Below are 19,595 nucleotides of genomic sequence, written 5' to 3' on the forward strand. Positions count from 1 at the left end.
CATTTAGGTCACACTCATCTTGCCCACTCATGGTTCTTAAAAGCATGACAGATTTAGCTAACAAATTACAATTTCTCCCTCTCATCCAAATCATCCAAGTGTCGTTTTAAGGACACAGAAGAAACCAATTCCAGTGCTGGACGAGTTGGAACAAGCAAGTGGAAGTTTATGTGAAGCTGCCACAAATGTAGGGCAACGCTGAGTAAAACCGCTGTTTAGCCTTGGGGTCAGATGAGCTGTAGTGGAAGAGGTTTTTTGATGAAGCACGTATATGCGCACATGCCACCATTTCTATGCCAACTAATACATTTTATTTTGCACTCTTGCACAAAATGTGCAACGTCTGTAGGATACAAGCATGCATGACTGCCTGTAGAGCATGCACATGGGTCCATGCATGAACAGTCTGTGTTATCACCAACGGAGCCACTCATACAGACTGTGGCATATCCAGTGGCTTCAGAGGCTATGTCTCTGCAGCTTTCCCCTTCCCTCATTATCAGAGTGTAACTCGTCTGCCACTGCGAATCGCCCACATACTTGAGTCATTCCAGCAAATCCTACCATTCACTGTCGACTCTGAGCAGAGAGAAAAAAAGAGGGAAAGCATTTTCAAATGGGTTCTCTCAGCAGGACCAGGACTGCTCAAGACAACCAGCACTGACCACAGAAACGAAAATATTGTAAAAGAGAAATCTGGGATGGGAGTATGAATGTACTTCATCTCTAGAAGAATGAGCCAAAGGGAAAGAAACAGTAAAAAAAAAAAATATCTTTGTTTATTTTGACATCTCTGCAGAAAGTTCAAGTAAACAACAGGATTCCTACAGTTTTTACATAAAAACTCCATACTTTTCAAGTCTCACATTTGGATCGACAAACAGATAAATACAACTTAAAGACAACCGGATCAGGGATGTAATATTTTTCCAGATACTGTTCTCTTAAAAATCCGTAAATCTAATTCCATACCTTTTCGAACTTTTCCAAAATGTGTAGAACACTAATCAAATAAAAGGCATCTGGACATTTTGGGTCTGATTTACAAAAAACTGAAGCAGTTTCGAGTAAAAATGTCTAATTTATGTATGAGAGCATTTGAGTGCAAAACTGACCGTGACATAAGCAACATTTCTGGAGAAGCAGTCAACAGCTTACTGCTGTGTGCAGTGATTTCAATGATTTCACCTTGTTAGCTCTGTTTACAAGCAAGCTTCATTTATAAATTGGACATGTGACTATTGATTGTCTTCAGGCTGCAGTCGGATGACGAGGAGCATCAGTGATCAGTCTGTTGTGTTTGTTTTTCCACCAAAAGGCTCAAACAGTTAGTGCAACAAAAGCCACGTTTAACTTAAGCCAACATCCACCGTTTTCAAGCAGAAAAGCAACACAACTTAACTTGACCTTATAATCTACGCCCGTAAAGTAATACTTTAATTATTGTTTCTGCAAAGAAAGAATTAACAATTTGAAATGACTTGGGTTTATTTAGGGGTCACAGATAGAAGGTAAAAATATTTCTCATTTGAAAAACATGAATGATAGAAACGGCTCCGCTGCTTCTTCTCGGCACAGTGATCGTTTAGCAGTGAAGTCAACCCTGCTGCATGTTTATACAGATTACTGACACATTTAATTTTCTCCCACTGTTGTAACCATCTCCCTCGACAGGTTTGATGCTATTCTTGAGCGCTTCTCTTCTTCTCTAATGAGCCGTGGAGATGAACGTAGACACAGAATTGCAAATTGACTTGTGCCCTTAGATTTACCCCTTTGCATCTGCACATTTTACAAGATTTTAAGAAACTCACAACAAGCTGGAAATACCCTGACAGGGAGCAGTGTGTCAAGATGGGCTAAAATAAACTAGGAATTAGAAGTCCATGAAGTAGATCCTTTAAAAACAACATCTAAAATCATTTATTAGACAGCTAGATTCAACTCTTTCCAAAAGCAAACCAAAAAGAATTTTCTTTGTCCTAACCACAATATTTACAGAAATGCAGCATGCAAAAAATACTTGTGTCCTGGATGCAAATAAATAATTTCAAACATACAAATCTGTTTAATACATTACTAAATATAAAATTCTGACACTTTGGCTAAGTAGCAATAATCATTATCAGTCATACTAAACAAGCTCTGTTCCACTGTCCTATTTTATTTATATTTATGCCTTCATGCATATTTAAAAACAACTAAAGTTGACCAAATGCTTTAAATTAGGCAGAATAATAAAAACCCATAATCACACCTAAAATACAATTAGTAAAACAACACATCAACAAAATATAATATTGTTTAAAGAGTCAAATTTGTATGGGAAAATAAAGAAAAATGTTAATCCAAGCAGTAATTTGTTTATTTATAGCAACTGTTGGTATAAATATCAGGGTAGAGCTGCACAATATATTAATTTCCTTCACAATTTCAGCGTATGTAATACCGCAATGGAAAAGGAGTCCTTGGATGCAGTATTTGGAAGGCTACGATAGACCAGATGCCATGCATTTAAACTCGGTTGGACATTATTTGGTCAGTTGGATGCATCGCCATAGCCTGTTCTAATTTCCACAGATCTTAGTGAAGAAGATGCTAAAGCTCAAGGACAGATATTGATAACAAGAGCTTATTTATATTGGGATTTTGGCCAAAAGAAAACAGTTTATGTAAGCAAAGAAAAGAAAGACAATTAAATGCATGAAAATCACTAACTTATCCCTGACATATATACTTTTTAATTTATTTCATAAGTAAACAATGTGAACTTGTTCATATTGTGAGTTTTTATGGGTGTCTGTTTACCGAGAGCGGCGCTCCTGCAGTGTGCTGAATCCAGCAAACGACTGGCTCCGTATGATGCCGTTGGGCCCTCCAGGGGAGTGGGTGCCGGCCGCCATGATCTCTGGGATGCGGGAAGAAACTCCTGCAGGAAACACAGACGCACAGTTGTTTCAGTTTACACAAAAATAATAGATAATGATCAGCACAGGATAACGGCACGGCAGAAGCAACTGCAGTAGCACAAATGTCAGAAAGAAAGAAGTTACAGGGCTCCTATTGTTCATGTAAAAACTCCAGACCTTTCCAGAGGTCCCAGCCCTTTGTGTTTACTGACAAACCAATAAATAAAAAAAATAAAAGCTAAACTTCAATTTTATGGCAAGTACTTGAAACTTGAAAAAGGGGGAGCGAAACACAATAAAGGAAGGATAGGAAAGGAGGATGGACACAACAAAGGAAAGAAACAGGACACAATGAAGAAGGACAATTTTTAGACAATAGAAGAGACAATAAAGTCTGGAAATACAAATGTTTCTCCACATTCTCATTTGCTTTTTCCATTGCTGACCGGGAAAACAGTGAAATGTTTGTCCAGACTGCATAGGAACCCGTAGGATAACTGGAGTGAAGTGAGCATTGTGCAACGCAGCACAGGATTAGGTACTGTTGGTGATGCTCATCATGTGGATAAGTGGCATTCAGAGCCTGTAGTAACACGTCTCAACCTCCTTTAGGCCTCTTTGTCACCACATACATACAAACACACGTCAGCTGTTACTGTTGTGCCTCAGGCAGGTTTCACAGTCCAAAACCTCCAGTCACTTTTCATCAGCTGTGCAGGTAGTTTACATCTGAACTAAAGGCCATACGCAGCTCAGCAGACAGACATCTGTTCACAAAGTTTTCAAAAGCACACCTGACAATTTCTAAAGACATATTTTCCTTTGGTTTAACAATCTAATCCTCTGTGCAACAACTCCACAAATGCTGAGTTATCTAATCAGTCCCTCTTGGAGTTGAAGCACCTTTTATCACTGTGTCTATATTTACCAGCAGCGGATTTCAATCCTTTTTTTCTTCTTAAAGGAGAAGATATAGAAAGCAGCGTGACTGACGTGGACACTTGGAGAGCGAGCTGAAAATAGACAGTGAAGCATCCAAATATAGCCATTAGATAATGATGTGGCAAAGATCAAGTGCCCAAATAGAGTATTCTGCTGAGACAACTAAATCCCAGCTTCAACTGGAGAGAAAGGACCTTTAATGTCTAAATTGCTTCGCGAGTGGCAGTAGGTGGATATTTTAAACTCTAAAAGAAGTTTGTGTGTAATTTAACCTCAAATAATTGGCAGCTGTTCTGTGAAGGAATCAGAGAAAGTTATTAAACAGCATCATGAAGACCAAGAAACCCAACAGACAGGTCAGAGTTAAAGTTCTGAAGAGGTTTAAAGCAGGGTTAGGTTTTAAATGCAATTTCCCAAGCTTCAAACAACCCACCCAAACTGACAGGCTGTACAAGGACAGCATTAATCAGAGATGCAGCTAAGAGGCCCATGGTAACTCTGGAGGAGCTGCAGGAATCTACAGCTCAGATGGGAGACTCTGTCAAAAGGACAACCATGAGATGTGCACCAAAAATCTGTCCTTTGTAGAAGAGTGACAGTAAGTTCAGTTTGCAGTTTTTCACAAGCCGTGTAGGTGGCAAAAAAAAAACATGTGGAAGAACGTGCTCTGGTGAAAAAAGACCAAAATTAAACTTTGTGACCTACTATGTGCAGAGAAAACCTGACATTACACAATAATTTGAACACATAACCTCCATGGTGAAACACAGTGACGGTAGCATCATGCTGTGGGATGGTTTTCTTCGAAGGGGAAAGGTGGAGCTGGTTAGCGCTCTTAGGAAGATGGAGGAAGCTTATTAAAAGGATGGTCTTTTAAAAAACTTCTTGGAGGCTTCAAACTATTAAAGAATGGAGTGGAGTCCTTCCATCAGGACAACAACCCTGAACATAGAGCCAGAGCTACAATGGAGTGATTTAGATCAGTTCTGCCCAACTCCAGTCTTACAGAGCTACTATCCTGGAGATTTTGGATGTGTCCCTGCTCCAACACAACTGAACCAAACAGCTGAATCCCTTCATCAGCATGTCAATCAGCTATGCAGATGCCTGGAAAAGAGCCATTTCTTTCATTCAGGTGTGTTTGGAGAAGGGATGCATCAAAAAGTTGTAGGATAGCAGCTCTAGAGGACTGTACTGTGGCAACCCTTTAACTCCAATCTGACTGATCTGAAGCTATTTTGCAAAGACAAATGGGCAAAATTATTAGTCTCCAGATGTGCAAAACTGGTATAGACATTCCCCATATTTGCATTTCTGATTGCACTACATTTTTTTGGTCTATCACATAAAATCCCATAGAAATTGTGAAATATGAATGCAAAAAGACAAAATGTGAAAACCCTCCAGGCGCTGGCATTTTATTGTCTTTATTTAAAACTAGATGGTTCTGGTGCTCCTGAGAGAAACTAAAGCAAGACAGCCAAAGCTGTCACATGTTTGAAACCTTGCCCTCAGATAGCCTGATATGATGACAGCAATATTTCAGTTCAAACACACTGATGAGGCACTACGCCTTGCCAAGAGGAAACACATGACTACCAGTTCATGGCAAGATAATCTGCAAAATGATCAGTATAACTGTGCTAGGAGGATTTTATTCATGCTCATGTGGTACGTTAGAGCACTTCAGAGTTGTGCTTCCTTAAGGTTACCGTTTCAGATGTTTAGACTTATTTAGACCCAGATAGGGAAAAAAACATTTATTGCAGTTTTTAAATCTCCAGAAAGAAAGTTCACCAAGTGACAAAGTAAGGAGAAATCGAACCCTTAAATGATATACAGTGATTCAGATCTCATTTCTTCTGAATCAGCTCTTTGTCCTGAGACAAACTACATAAATCATCCCACAGAGCTTCCAGTTAAACAACTGGTTGCAGCAGGAAAAACACTGGATTTTTTCAGGCTGGTTGCATCACTCCATCACTTTGTCTGTGGGGCCCTGAGTTTCAGCAAACCCTGCTTTCTCCTCCTTTTCTTTATATTCCCAGACAAGACAGACAAGAGCCGTGTGGGGGGCAGGGTGAGGGTTGTGTTATCATGCAAATGCACACACACACACACAGGATCACCATCCAAGGCACTGTAACTGATTGAGCCGTCCACCTGATATCATCACATTCGGTCTGAGCGGCAGACAGATGGAAACACAAAGACTTGACACGGGGTGCTGGGGAAAGACGGGCTGATTTGAAGTCGCAGAACAAAAAGAAGATGGATGCGGCTCCGATTAATAATAGCAGAAATATCTCTTAAAACAAACAGGACCTCAGTGGCTGTGACTCATTAGATATACAATCATGATGATTGCTCTGTGGAGAAACCGAAGAATGGATTTTTTTCAATAATGTAGACAAATGATTTATTTGTATTTTTATGAAAAGGTTGGGATAAACCATTATTTTTGTACAGCATTGCTGTGATAGACATCAGCTATGATATAAAATCAATTTCTTTTCCATAAATGTTGTTAGTGATAAATTAAAAACTACACTCAGCATGTCAATACCCGATTCAAATTTTATATAGTGCTGTAACAAAGCATCTACCCAATTACAGATTTTCATCCGTTTCTTGCATTTTTGCCCCATTTATGTGACTGCTGATTTCATTTGATAATGATTTCATTTATTAAGGGGAAAGAAAGCTATCCAAATCAACATGGTGTTACTACCAACTGTGCCAGTGTGCAACATTATCAAGTTGTGTTTATGCAAATGTGAGACAGGCTTTATTATTGTGTTATTTGGGGGGGGGGGGGTGTTTGCCTTGGCTCTCTCTCATGGATGCAATTTCTGCCCAGTCTTTTTCTTATTGAATCATGAACTTAACTGAGGTCTGCAGTGCTTTAGATGTTCTCATTTTGTGACCTCCTGGATGGGTCATTAACGAGTTTTTGTAGTGATTTTGGTAGGCCGGCTACTCCTGGGAAGGGCTACCTCTGTACCATCTTTTCTCCATTTGTGGATAACGGCTCTTACTGTTGTTTACTGGGGTCCCAAAACGTTGTCTTTCATCGGTTCAGTTTGGATAAATTTGAACTTTGGTGTCTTGTTGAGCACCGACGTGCGTTTCTACCAGTTTTAGGAACCAAGCATGAGTCATCAACAGTGGGCGTTACACAACATGGGGGGACAGCGTGGTAGTGAGACTGCGAAGCTTGCTGAGCTGCACACAATGTTCCTTTTAATATAAAAAGAGAGCATCCATCAACTACAGGTAATACAGAAAAGGAGACGGAGTCTCCGTGCAAGAACAATGGTATGTACAATGTTTTCATTTGCATATGTTCAGTATCAGCGAGTGTAATGAAAACGAGCTGTTGTACATTTTATGAATGTTTAGTGTGTTATTGCAAACATATAAATAACGTTTTGTACAGTACCTTCTTTGTCTTTGCTGCCGTTCTTGTTGCTTCTATTGTCTACAGATTCGACTCGGTGACATTGCGGTTCGCACAGAAAAACCTAGTATTTTGTGGTGCCCTAGTCTAACCAGTTTGCCCCCTGGAACCTCTTATTGTCGGTGGAAACACACATCACCGGTTCCAAATCCTATTAGGGAACTGAAACGGGCTCCGAACCGCATTGGTGGAAAAGGGGTAATGGTGTCACATTAGTTTTGGTTAGCTTTTTTCCTTTTATAAATAAAATATTCATCTGAAAACTGCCTTTTTGCATTTACTCTGGTTATCTTGATTAGCTCTTAACGTTTGTGTGATGATATGAAAGATTTAACTTTTCCACCAACCCCTCAAACTCCTTAACCACCAATACTGCATTAACAGCCTGTCCAAACCACAGCTTCAAGCATTCATTTGTTTCTCTGCACTACAGCATTTGGGCCCATTTTGATATTTTTTGCTGTCTATGTTTGTCCCTCTGACTTTCTGACTCAGTACTCTCTAAAATAAGAGCAGCGAGTGGGAAATGGCAGCACATCTTTTTAAATCATGCACTTTGGGTAACAGCAGAACATGAGGGACTCTCTTCAGAGCACTCTCCTTTTTGCTTCCCATTTCCTGCGTTCATATGAAGCAAAAGCAGCAAAGGTGGTATCTTATAAATCCTAATGTTTCCAAATTGTACACACCGCACATGATGAGTACTCGAGATTTTTTTCTTTTTACAGAAAACATGCACAGCTGTGAAAAATGCAGCACTCCCTCACACAACTTAAACTTGAGGAAGGTTTTTATCTTGGGATATCGTCTTCACAAGAAAAATCTGCCTTTAACTGTAAGGTGGAGACTTTGTTTGGCCTACATTCATTTCCAGCAACTCGCCCACTTTATAAAAAGATAATCATCTATTCCCTTTAGAAGCACAGATAACATCTCTGCTTTCAGTTTGGCTCACCATGTCAGTGGTTTCAGTACGTTTTCCACATCTGTCAAAGGTAAGGAAGCTTCTTCAGGCAGCACAAGAAGATGAAAGAAATGTTTGTTTCGGGGCCAGGGAGAACCTATTTAATGACTAATTATACATATTTGATCATTTAATTTTTACAATTTCCTCATTATCGGTTGATTGGTAGAATTTATAAAATCAGTCAGAGGACTTTTATTCAGCTCTCTTGACTTGTTCCTTCAGCAGATAAATCATGTGACTATATGCCAAATGTTCACAGTCATCCAAATGTTCCTGGATTTTACCTCAAACTGTTCTGGAAGGAACCTCCACATTTATGATCAGTATTTCAGGACATATAAAGATTTTTTTCTTGCATTGCCTCATTATGAGTTTTGCTCCACAGGTTTTTCTCATATTTCAAAAGGCACATGGACCATGTTGTGATTTATTGACAGTCATTATCAATGACAAACGCAGCTGTCTTTCACCCCAATTCCTGAACCTAAAATATGCATTTGCTTTTTAGTCTTTTCTTTTTATCTCTCAGCAAAACCTTCCCCAAAGCTTTGACCATTGATTTAAATGATATTTACATCCTTTCCGCAACAAATCTCATTTTTACACTGACCATTAAGAATTTATATAGTTCAACAATTCAATGAAACAGGAAATGGAGAGTCTTGTGTTTTGAAAAGTGGCATTAAAGACTCCCTCCAAATGACACGTGAGTGATAAGATCTAAACATGTACATGTACGTCTGATCTTTAGCGAACCGTCTAAAACAAAGCATTATCATGTATATAAAGCTTCCATGCAAAACAAAAAATCCGGTGTTGTATCTGGCTGACTTTTAAACATGATGTAAAAAATCTTCTCTGACCAGAAATAATCCTAGAATCCTGACCCAGATAGACCGCTCTGATCTCAGTGTTCTTCTATGGTGATCCTAAACAAACAATTGCCTCATTATGAGTTTTGCTCCACAGGTTTTTCTCATATTTCAAAAGGCACATGGACCATGTTGTGATTTATTGACAGTAATTATCAATGACAAACGCAGCTGTCTTTCACCCCAATTCCTGAACCTAAAATATGCATTTGCTTTTTAGTCTTTTCTTTTTAGCTCTCAGCAAATCGATCAACGTGCTGAGCTCCAGTTGGCAGGAGTCTCCATATGACAAATACGCAATTAGCAAATGGGAAGAAGAGGCACAGAGGAGGGAATCTAGTGCAAGATTAGTTTGCTCCAATATGATGTAATGTATTAGTCTTACCCTTGACCGTTACTTGGCAGTGTCAGTACTTGCAGATGCTGAGCTCTGACAGGTGAGAGACATGCAGGATAAGTGTATTAGAGCCAAAATCCTGCCTGTGGGTATGAGATGAATGGAAAGCCACTGATCTTTCCAAGAAAGAGATGAAAAAGACACTAAAAGATGTTAAAAGAAAGCTCAGGATGAATTTGCCTCTTTGTCAGTTTGTACCCATATTTTTTATGCCAATCTCCTTCCATATACCCTTCAAGAAACCATTTCATATCTGTATTTAGAATGCGTTTGATATATATATATACACACACATTACAATTAATCCTAAACATTGAACAGTGTAGTCAGATTCAGGTCAGAGAAGAGACCCCGTCACTGGAGAGACAAACTTTGTACAGATGTACAGTGAGATCTATGCAGACTTTCTGCTGTCCTACCTCAGACTCCAGTGGCTTCAAGTAATTTGTCTGATTATGTGTACCCTTGCATAAATAGCTGGAAATGGTTTCAATTTAATAGCATTAGTTTTAGCTTGGCAATTGAATTGAATTTGAAAACTTTTTATTGAAGTCACATTGTTTAATTCTGTAACCAGATTTGGTGCATGTAGGCAGAACTCCCAAAAGATTGTAAACTATAGTAGCTTTGCAAAGTTTTTTGCACCTTGGACTTTTTTTTTAAACATTATTTCTAATCACAACCACAAGCTCCAGTGTTTTATTGGGATTTTAGGTGATTTGCCAACACAAAGTGGTACATGATTGTGAAAATGAATAATAACGATACATGTTTTTAAAAAAGTTTCGGCAAATAAAAATAAAACAATTTTGCAGTCATATTTGTATTCACACCATTAATCTGATGACCCAAAATAAAATAAAATCATCTAATTAGTGAATGAAGTTCACCTGTTTGTAATTTAATCTCAGCATAACTCCAACAGATTGTGAAGGTTTCCGAGGCTTGTTAGACAGCATTAGTAAAGAAACGGCACCATGAAGACGAAGAAACAGCAGACAGGTCGGGGTAACTTTTGGGGGAAGTTTAAAGGAGAGTCATCTGAGAATGAGTAGAATAGCTGCAAACTGACCAGGACATTTTTGATTACCTGAACTGACACAATGAGCAAGTAGAACATTGACCAGAGAAGCAACCAAGATGCCTATGGTAATTCTGGAGAAGCTGCAGATATACACAGCTCAGGCGGGAGAATCTGTTGACAGAACATTGTACTATACTAGAATGGCAGGAAGAAACCCATAAGTGAAAGAAAGCCTTTAAAAGGTTCATTTTGTTTCAGTTTGTCACAAACCATGTAGAGGATAGAACAAAGACATCAATAAAGGTCTTCTGGTCAGATGAGACCAAAATTCAACTATTTGTCCCACAAGTAAATCACCGTGGCTGATGACTTATACTGCCTTAAAGAGACTTGGATGGAACTAAACACAGGGCAAGAAAACCTGCTAGAGGCTGCAAAAGAAGTTAAGACTGGTGCTGAGGTTTCTTTCAGAGAGAAACGCTGAGAGGAGACAAGTCAAGAGCTTCCAGCCTTTACTTGTCAGAGAGATAAGTTATAGAAGAACTTCTGCCTACTTGCAAAACAGGCAGCAGCTCAATTTCGGTATCATTTTGTATAATCCCTGCATATAAACAAACCCTTTTGCTCCTTTGCCAATGATCCCATTAATCATCCCAAGTTTTCTTCTGACATTGAACTCTAGTGCAGAAAACACACCCTTACATTTGGCTGACAGCCCCCTAACCGCCCTCCTCATCAAAGTTTAAACAACTGCACACAGCCCAACTTACAAATATAACTCTTGTATAATTCCCACAGTGTGTGTTTGAAAGTGTGTGTTCTCCCAAAACAAAACAAAAACAGCGTCAGCCCACAGTTCATGTTAACAAGAGAAGGCTAATTCTTAACGCCTGTATAAATTAGATTCACCATGGCAACAGCAGACAAAATGGAATGGAGTGCGTTACGTAAGGCATCATTTATGAGCCAACTGCAGAGAAGTAGGACGGACACACACACACACACACACACATTACACGCCTGGGGTGTTTTAAGTACCAAATATTGACTTGTAAAAAATGTTTAACAATATCCTAAAGTTTACAGATGCTCTACTAAATCTCTACAAAGTCACTACAAGCCTAGAGTAAATGATTTTCATTATTTTTTCTACTTTGTGTCCTTACTATAAAAATGATGCGATTGTACAAGCAAAGTACATTAAAGATTGATGCAGGAAGAAGATAATTAAAGATTTTATGCAAAAGAGAAGAGGCTAGGTATGAATATGCAGCAGATAAGTAGTAGCTTTGTGAGTCAAACAAGTCCAAGGGATCGGGGTGATAATATGTATCCAAGTACGACTGGAGATGAGATGATGCATTCCAGCGAAGATGGAGAGGTGGCAAGGGCATGCCTACGAGTGACGTTATAACTGAGTACATGTTTATGTAAACTGGTTCTGGGTGGAAGCACAAATCTGAGCTAAAACTATCTGAAATCCCAAAGCCGAACCGTGCAGTGGTGTTTCTTTCTGTTCCTTTAATTATCATGAAATGAAAGGTGCCCCTGTCGGTTGCACACAAAATACCTGCATGCATGACAGAGTATTTCCCTCTTTTATTTGTGTGTTCGTCCTTCTGTCAGCTGTTAATGTTTCAAAGTCATTTTAATATCAGGCAAAGAAGAGTAAACTATAATAAATACAAAAGTATTTTTCAAATATGAATTACCTTTATTAAGGGGAAAATGTCCAAAACAACCTGCCTCAAAGTAAAAAAGCAATTACCACCTAAACCTAGGATTGTGCCATCCTTGGCAGTAACAATTGCCATTCAGCACTGGCGAAAACATGCAACAAGTCTTTTAAGTCACTTCGGGGGAATTTTGACCAACACTTCTTTGCAGAATTGTCCTAATATAACCTCACTGGAGGGTTTTCATGTGTAAAAATCAGGTTTAAGGTTCTTAATCTGGTTCAATAATTTGTGTCGAGGTTTAGATTGGGCCACGGCAAAACCTTCATTTCTTTTTTTTACCCTTCAGAGGTGACCCTGCTGTGCTTTGGGTAACTGCCCTGCTGCATAACCTAAGTGCAATTAAGCTTGAGGCCACAAGCTATTAGTGGGACATTTTAGTTCAGGATTTTGTTGTCATAAGCACCAAAGCAACCCCAGACAATCACACCACCGCCACCAAGTCCTAAAATGACTTGAAGAATAATGAATGTTGTGTGTTATTTTTGATCAGCACTAGTTTTTTACCTGCTGTGCTCTAGATGTTGTTCTTGGTTATTCTGCGACCCCTGAAAGAGTTGTTAATGAGCTCTTGGAGTTAAAATGGGAAGGCGGGAAGGAAGGTAGACCAGCCACTCCTGGGAAGGTGCCCCACAGTTCCCAAAGTCAGGAGTCCCAAAACCTTGGAAATGGCTTTGTAACCCTTTCCGGACTGATGGAGGTCAAGGACTTTGTTTCTCATGTGTTCTTGAATTTCTTTAGCTTGAGGCAATATGTGTTGCTTTTTGAGATCTTTTAGCCTACTTCCTGTGGTCAGACAGGTTCTATTTAAGTGATTTATTGATTCCATAGATCCGGCTGTAAGCAGACCCATGTGTAGCTACTGAAACTGAACCCAAGTGTATGGTTCATTCATGATTTAATAAGGATGGTAATTATATTTTCACACAAGGCTAGGTTGATTTGGATAGTTTTCCTCCTTTCATAAATAAAATCATGATTTGAACACATTTAAATTCTCTGCATGGCAAAGATATAGACTCAAACTCCTACAGGCAAAATGTCACCAGGCTTTAATCCTCTTTTGATCACATTAACCTTCCCACAGTCTTGAAGAGAACATGTTTTGAATTCAAATTTGCTTGTAGGTAAAGTACATGACAGTGATAAATCTGCAGAGCACCCATAATCACAAGCACTGTTCTGTTCATGGGGAATCACCAGAGCAAAGAGATGAGGGAAGCGTATGCAAATGCAAATTTACTATCCTACAGGGCAGAAGGCTCGTGATATTGCTTCTTAATCAAATTCAGGATTTGCTCATTTAGAGCTACTTTTACACAGCAAATTATTTTGAGAACAGAGAGCCTCAATATGTTTTAGTGCTGAGGTGAAAGCATACATCTCTTCGGTGGACAGCACTTTTATTCCTCTGCACTTGAAAGGTTTCCCTTCAATTGCTAAAAGAAAAAAAGAAAATGCTTTAAGGTGACAGTTTGGAGAAAGGAGAATGTGTGAGGATGAAGATGAAACACCTTTAATAACAGAGACATTTCACAGAAGGGTGAGTTCAGATTTCACAAACAAACAGTGAAGAAGGACCAAACTAAGAAGAAGAAGAATAAACACCTGAGCCCATAACGTAAAGATAAATGAGATGGTGGGATAACTCCTAACATCTCTCCTTAAAAGGCACCTTCCTCTAACTGGTCAGAAAACCTGGAATTTGAAGGTTATGATTGCAAAGTCATTAGTTTTGGCTACAAAAGGCTTTAACTTATTGTTTTCACTCAATTCACTCAATTCTACAAAAAAAACAATACTTTCAAAATCCAATTAAATGTCTAATTTAAGATCCCAAAGATGGTATATATTTCTCTATTTCATAATTTTTTTACGCATCAAAATAATTTTTTTTCCCCCCATTTAAAAAAAGTAGTATTAATGACTTAAGCTTCAATGTCTCAGCTTAGTTTAGCCTGGAAGAAAACAGAAGACTATAAAATATATATACTATAATTTATTACCGGTTTACAGTAAATGTAATTGCAGCAAGAAGTAGGTTTTATTTCAGATAAATGAAGAAAGAAGCTGAAAGCACTAAAATGATTAGTCTTTTGTATTTACAATTACTGTTTAATAACAGCCAAGAGATGCATTTACTTCATATTTTATGGGTTACCTTATTTTTTTTTTAAAACAAGTAATAGTGTATCATTCTTAATGTGTTGTATTTGTTAAAAGAAAAAACTCTAGAGCTACTAAATTAATAAAAATAGTTCAAATAAAAATTTTCGATGTAGATTTTATGTGGAAATGCAATAATGGCTGAACCTCAGATCCACTTTTCAACAGATTTCTTCAACACTCAGACAGACTGCATCACCGTCTCAGATGTCCTGCTGCTGGATAATACTTTTGATTGGTTGTAGTTGACAACTCCCTAACTTACAACCAATGATTGATGGTTTCACCTCTTAGATAAGTAACATGCCTCTTATTTGCCTGAAGTCTAATATAAAAAGGTTGAGTTATTAGCAAGGATTCCCACTCTCCATCTGAGTCTTGGGTTTTGACAGAGCCCTTCCAACCTCAGGCAACTTGACTGGGCTACCAGAAAATCTGTTTGCCTCAAGAAGAGACCAAATAGGCCTACCTTGTTGCTGGAGAAGTTTATGTGTTTGGAGACAGAAGCTAAGGAGCACCAGCGGTTCAGTAACAGCGTGACTGGAAAACTTTAGGAAGGTCCGGCTAAGGCAGGATCCACACAAAAAGGAAGTTTAATCAAAACAATGTCTGTATTAGACAAACAAAAAAGTTTAGCACTTCACCCTTTCCAGAAATGTCCTCATTCACATCACTATATTATAGTGATGCAAAACACCTGAATAACCATTGCATGCACGCCACTAACTGCAGTGAGTACAAAATATTCTCTTGGCAGGTAAGAACCAACATGTGGTTGGTACAAAACATCCCGAGGCAGACAGCTCTATTTCATACCCGGAACAAGTTTGAAAAGGGGAACAATCAAAACAAGAACGGTCAAAATGGCAAAGTGGCAAAATGACCAGCACCCAGATTACTTTTCACTCTGAAACCAGTTTATGGAAAAAAGAATGTCAAGGCCCATTAAACGCAGTTCCTAAGTGCATAAAAGGTCAAACGGTTCAAAATGTGTTCTCATAACACCATTCCCAAGTAGGCGGCACCTAGGGTTTGACATGTTAATGCTCAACTAAACAGACGTTGTGATGAAGGATTGATTGTTACTTTGCTTTAAGCAGTCGAGTTAGTAATAAAACACAAACCTGCCTATACAGCCTATCAAGGTTCAAATAAAACTAATAGCAACTTGTCCAATAGCAAGTTCCTAATTTGGGGTTGCACAATATTAAGAAGCTACATAACTACAATACTACTGGTGAAAACTGTGATGATGCAGATTATTAACTCAACTTTTCTTGAATCTTCTTTGATTAACACTAAATAATGCGTCAACCACTAACCATGACCGTTAGCATCCCAATCAATTATGGGAATTAGGGGCAGTTAGAGTCCATCCAACCAGCCAAATATATGTGAATGCATGCCACTTGAAATACAGTAACCAACTAAATATTGCAAACATCCTTTGCAATTGCAATTTTGCACTCACTGACACAATGAGGACAATAATGATTCGATATATCGTGGACCTCAAATATATATAGCACATTTTAAATACCGACCCAAAACAGGTATCTGTCTGTCATGTAGACGTAAGAACATAACAGATTATGAGCCCATGAACTCCAGCCACAGTAATGTGATCATCCTCTAGTTATTGGTGTGCAAAATGTATCGTCTTGGTAATAGAGACTTGCTGCAAACTTATCCCGATGACAGTAATGACCTTCCCCAAAGCTTTGACCATTGATTTAAATGATATTTACATCCTTTCCGCAACAAATCTCATTTTTACACTGACCATTAAGAATTTATATAGTTCAACAATTCAATGAAACAGGAAATGGAGAGAGTCTTGTGTTTTGAAAAGTGGCATTAAAGACTCCCTCCAAATGACACGTGAGTGATAAGATCTAAACATGTACATATACGTCTGATCTTTAGCGAACCGTCTAAAACAAAGCATTATCATGTATACAAAGCTTCCATGCAAAACAAAAAATCCGGTGTTGTATCTGGCTGACTTTTAAACATGATGTAAAAAATCTTCTCTGACCAGAAATAATCCTAGAATCCTGACCCAGATAGACCGCTCTGATCTCAGTGTTCTTCTATGGTGATCCTAAACAAACAATTAAAGCCTTTTCAGGTCAACACTGAAACAGGCTTGACTGTATAAATAAGAGGAATCATCTGACTGTAACTTTACTTAAGACAGACTGAATATGCTGCAGTGGGAATGCTGGAATAGCACAATCTTCCCTCTGTGTGTCACTGTGCATGTACGAAGAGATGTCAGCTCCATTACATAAAATCTGAGATAAAATCAAATTTCCTAAAAATGGGGAGAAGGGCACGCTAGTGGTGTCCTGATTCAATCCTGCTTCATCTACTCATTACCTCTGCCATTGCAGGTGAAATGTCTTCCTCATATTCTCCTTTGCAGTCATCACTTAACAAAAGCCAAATCTTATTCCTCCATAATCCAGAGACATTTTCCAGCAGTTTAAAAGGCCCCTGAAGCTCTTCCTGACCCCTTTGGGCGTGGTCAGACTTCCTCTCATGTCGTTGAGATGTGATTATAGCCACTCTGTTCTAATTATAGGTCATCTGTATCCCATGAGGCAAAGAAAAAAAAATTAGTGTCGGGATACGGAGTGGCATTTGAATGGACAGATGACCAGATTAAGTCAGACCCGTCTGGACTGAAGTTACATTCACGCAGCTATCGTTTACATTTTAGCAGCGGAGAGCAGCGTGTAATCCCTTTTGAGAACTGTACACCATTCCATCAAGGCCATCTACCAAATTAACGCCCTCAAAGATTTTTTTCAATCATATTTATGCTTTAGCAGCAACAGAGAAGGTTTTAGGTTACATGGATATATAATTTTCTCTCTTATTGTAATTAAAGGTTGAAACAAATAAAGCAATTTCATGACATCATTGTTAACACTCCATAAAAAATAAACTAAAGTGGAAGCAATCATGCTTTGCTAGACGTTTTAAAAATTAAGACCTATTCTCTGATTATCTTACATAGACATGTCCAAAAACTGTGTGTATGCAGGAGAGAGTTCAAGCAATTTATGAGCAATGTCTCCTCTAGGAGGGAGTTTAGACTTTAGTGTGCAGTTGATACCTTTATATGCACAAAATAGTTATAAAACACCAAAGTAAAAAGGAGATCACAATGTTTTTCATTTATCTGTTGATTATTCATGCATGTCAGTGTCAATTTTCAACACAGACAAGCTGCTGTCAAACTGTTTTGTAATTTTCCACATAAGTACATCTAAAAACGTTTATTAAACGAAGCAGAGTTCATGATGAATAAAGTCCTATTCATGTGTGTGATGAATACATATTGGCAATTATATGCTCCTGTTACCTGTACTGCTTTAGTGTATGGTGTGCTACCATGTAAGGATAGAGAAGGTTACTTCTTAATGCACTCTACTTTATCCCTAATAAATCGCTGACCATCTCGGGCATAAAGTTCAGTGCACTAGTCTATAAGTGACTTCAAGAGGTCAAATAATTATTATCTAAATTAACTGAGAAGCAGGTGTGTCTGAATAGCATAGCATGAGGTTAAGTAAAATTATTAGGTCACTACTACGACACCGATGAGAAACATTTCCTGAGGTGCCCCTTCCTCATTCCACAAAGAAGACACAATCTCAAAATGTCCCTCCTCATCCTCTTGGAAGCTTTTACTTACTATGAATCCACCTGAAGTTCATCACGATTGTTTTTGGATTTTTTTTGCATGCTCTAAGTGCAAAAATGATATTCAGAATTTGCATAAACACGAGTAAAACAAGACTTAATTTTCAATAAATGTATTCATTGCTCAAATCATGATGCAAACTGACCTTTAAGGCCGGAATGTAAGTGTACTGAAATAGCCTCCTACACAGTGTAGTTATACAGTTATCAAGATAGTCATAGGCTACATTACAAAATGACATCCTAACCTAATGGAGTATCTAATTGGCTACTGTGAATATAAATGATTTTGAGAGTTACAACGGTTTGTGTTGGTTGTTTAATATTAAGTTTAACTGTGCGCTATATGCTACATGACTTGGTCATGTTACAGTGTAAATGTCATTGTGTGGTATGTATGGTATAGGGACACAGACGTCATCGTGGTCAAGCCAGAGGCAGAACCAGTAGCCGATGTTCGTGGTCAGCGCCGTGGCAGGTGTGCAAGTCGGGGTCCATGTCAAGAACCAGGGGAAGAGCGAGTGGCTACCGCTGACCTGGAGCGGGTTTGCCCGTCAGATTGCAAATGAGGAGGTAAGACCAAACTCATAGTGAGTCTAAATCTTACACAATATTACGTCTTATAATAAAAGAAAAATAATAATTGTCTCTGTAAGCAAGAATCCACTTGGCAGGCTAACACATTAGCAACATTTCACGTATCTAACAGTCGCAGATTGTTACTAAAGCAGAACGTAACACACAGCTCTGAAGTGCTAATAAGAAAAGTTACCTGTCTAACAGAACTACAGCTAGTTTTGAGCCAAATCTAGTCCGAGGTGGTCCACCTGGAGTACAATGTGCCAATATTCACACGAGATTTGTTTCTTTGTTGGTCACTTTCCACTTCAGGTCCCTCTTCTCTTCATCCGTTTTTCTCTGTTTAGTAGCTGTGTATGCAGTGACAGGCAGTAGCGGTATCGCTAATTTTCCTCGTGCTTCGGCAGCCATACTGTTCTGTTTACATACCCTGTCGAGCACGGCTAGAGGAGCTGCTTGCTAAGCAAAGGCTCCACTCATCGTTGTGCCATTGGCATAGAACAGTCGTCTCATGTTGTCCCCAGTTCACTGCTTGTTCCTACTAAAAAAAAGCCTGGACTCGCTCAATTGCGCAATCAATTAGTCAATTGTTTTTTTTTTTTATCAAAGTACATCTTTTAATTCATAATACATTGTGTAAAAATCATTTTTCCTAACCAAACAAAAATAAATTTAGGTATAGCTTCTTTAAGAACCATCACGATAATCAGGGGATGTCAGAAGGGGAAGATTGGGTCAAAAATTGTCATAAAAATCCTGCCGTATGAAACGGGCATTAGTTTAAACGTTTATTTATACCAGTGAGAAATTAATGCTGAAGGCGACTGAA

At 38.6% G+C, this 19,595-nt stretch overlaps 1 protein-coding gene across 3 annotated transcripts in view; it reads right to left on the reverse strand.

Moving 5' to 3' along the window:
* The window catches only part of ripor2 (RHO family interacting cell polarization regulator 2), a 99,735-nt gene that overhangs the window by 38,711 nt on the left and 41,429 nt on the right, over positions 1-19,595 (reverse strand). For all 3 annotated transcript variants that reach the window (XM_047383879.1, XM_047383878.1, XM_047383880.1), the window contains exon 2: positions 2,809-2,929. In XM_047383879.1, coding sequence (XP_047239835.1) covers positions 2,809-2,929 — 121 coding nt within the window. The remainder of the gene's footprint in view (positions 1-2,808; positions 2,930-19,595) is intronic.

The sequence above is a fragment of the Girardinichthys multiradiatus genome, chromosome 13 (genome assembly GCF_021462225.1).
Source record: "Girardinichthys multiradiatus isolate DD_20200921_A chromosome 13, DD_fGirMul_XY1, whole genome shotgun sequence".
Lineage (NCBI taxonomy): Eukaryota > Metazoa > Chordata > Actinopteri > Cyprinodontiformes > Goodeidae > Girardinichthys > Girardinichthys multiradiatus.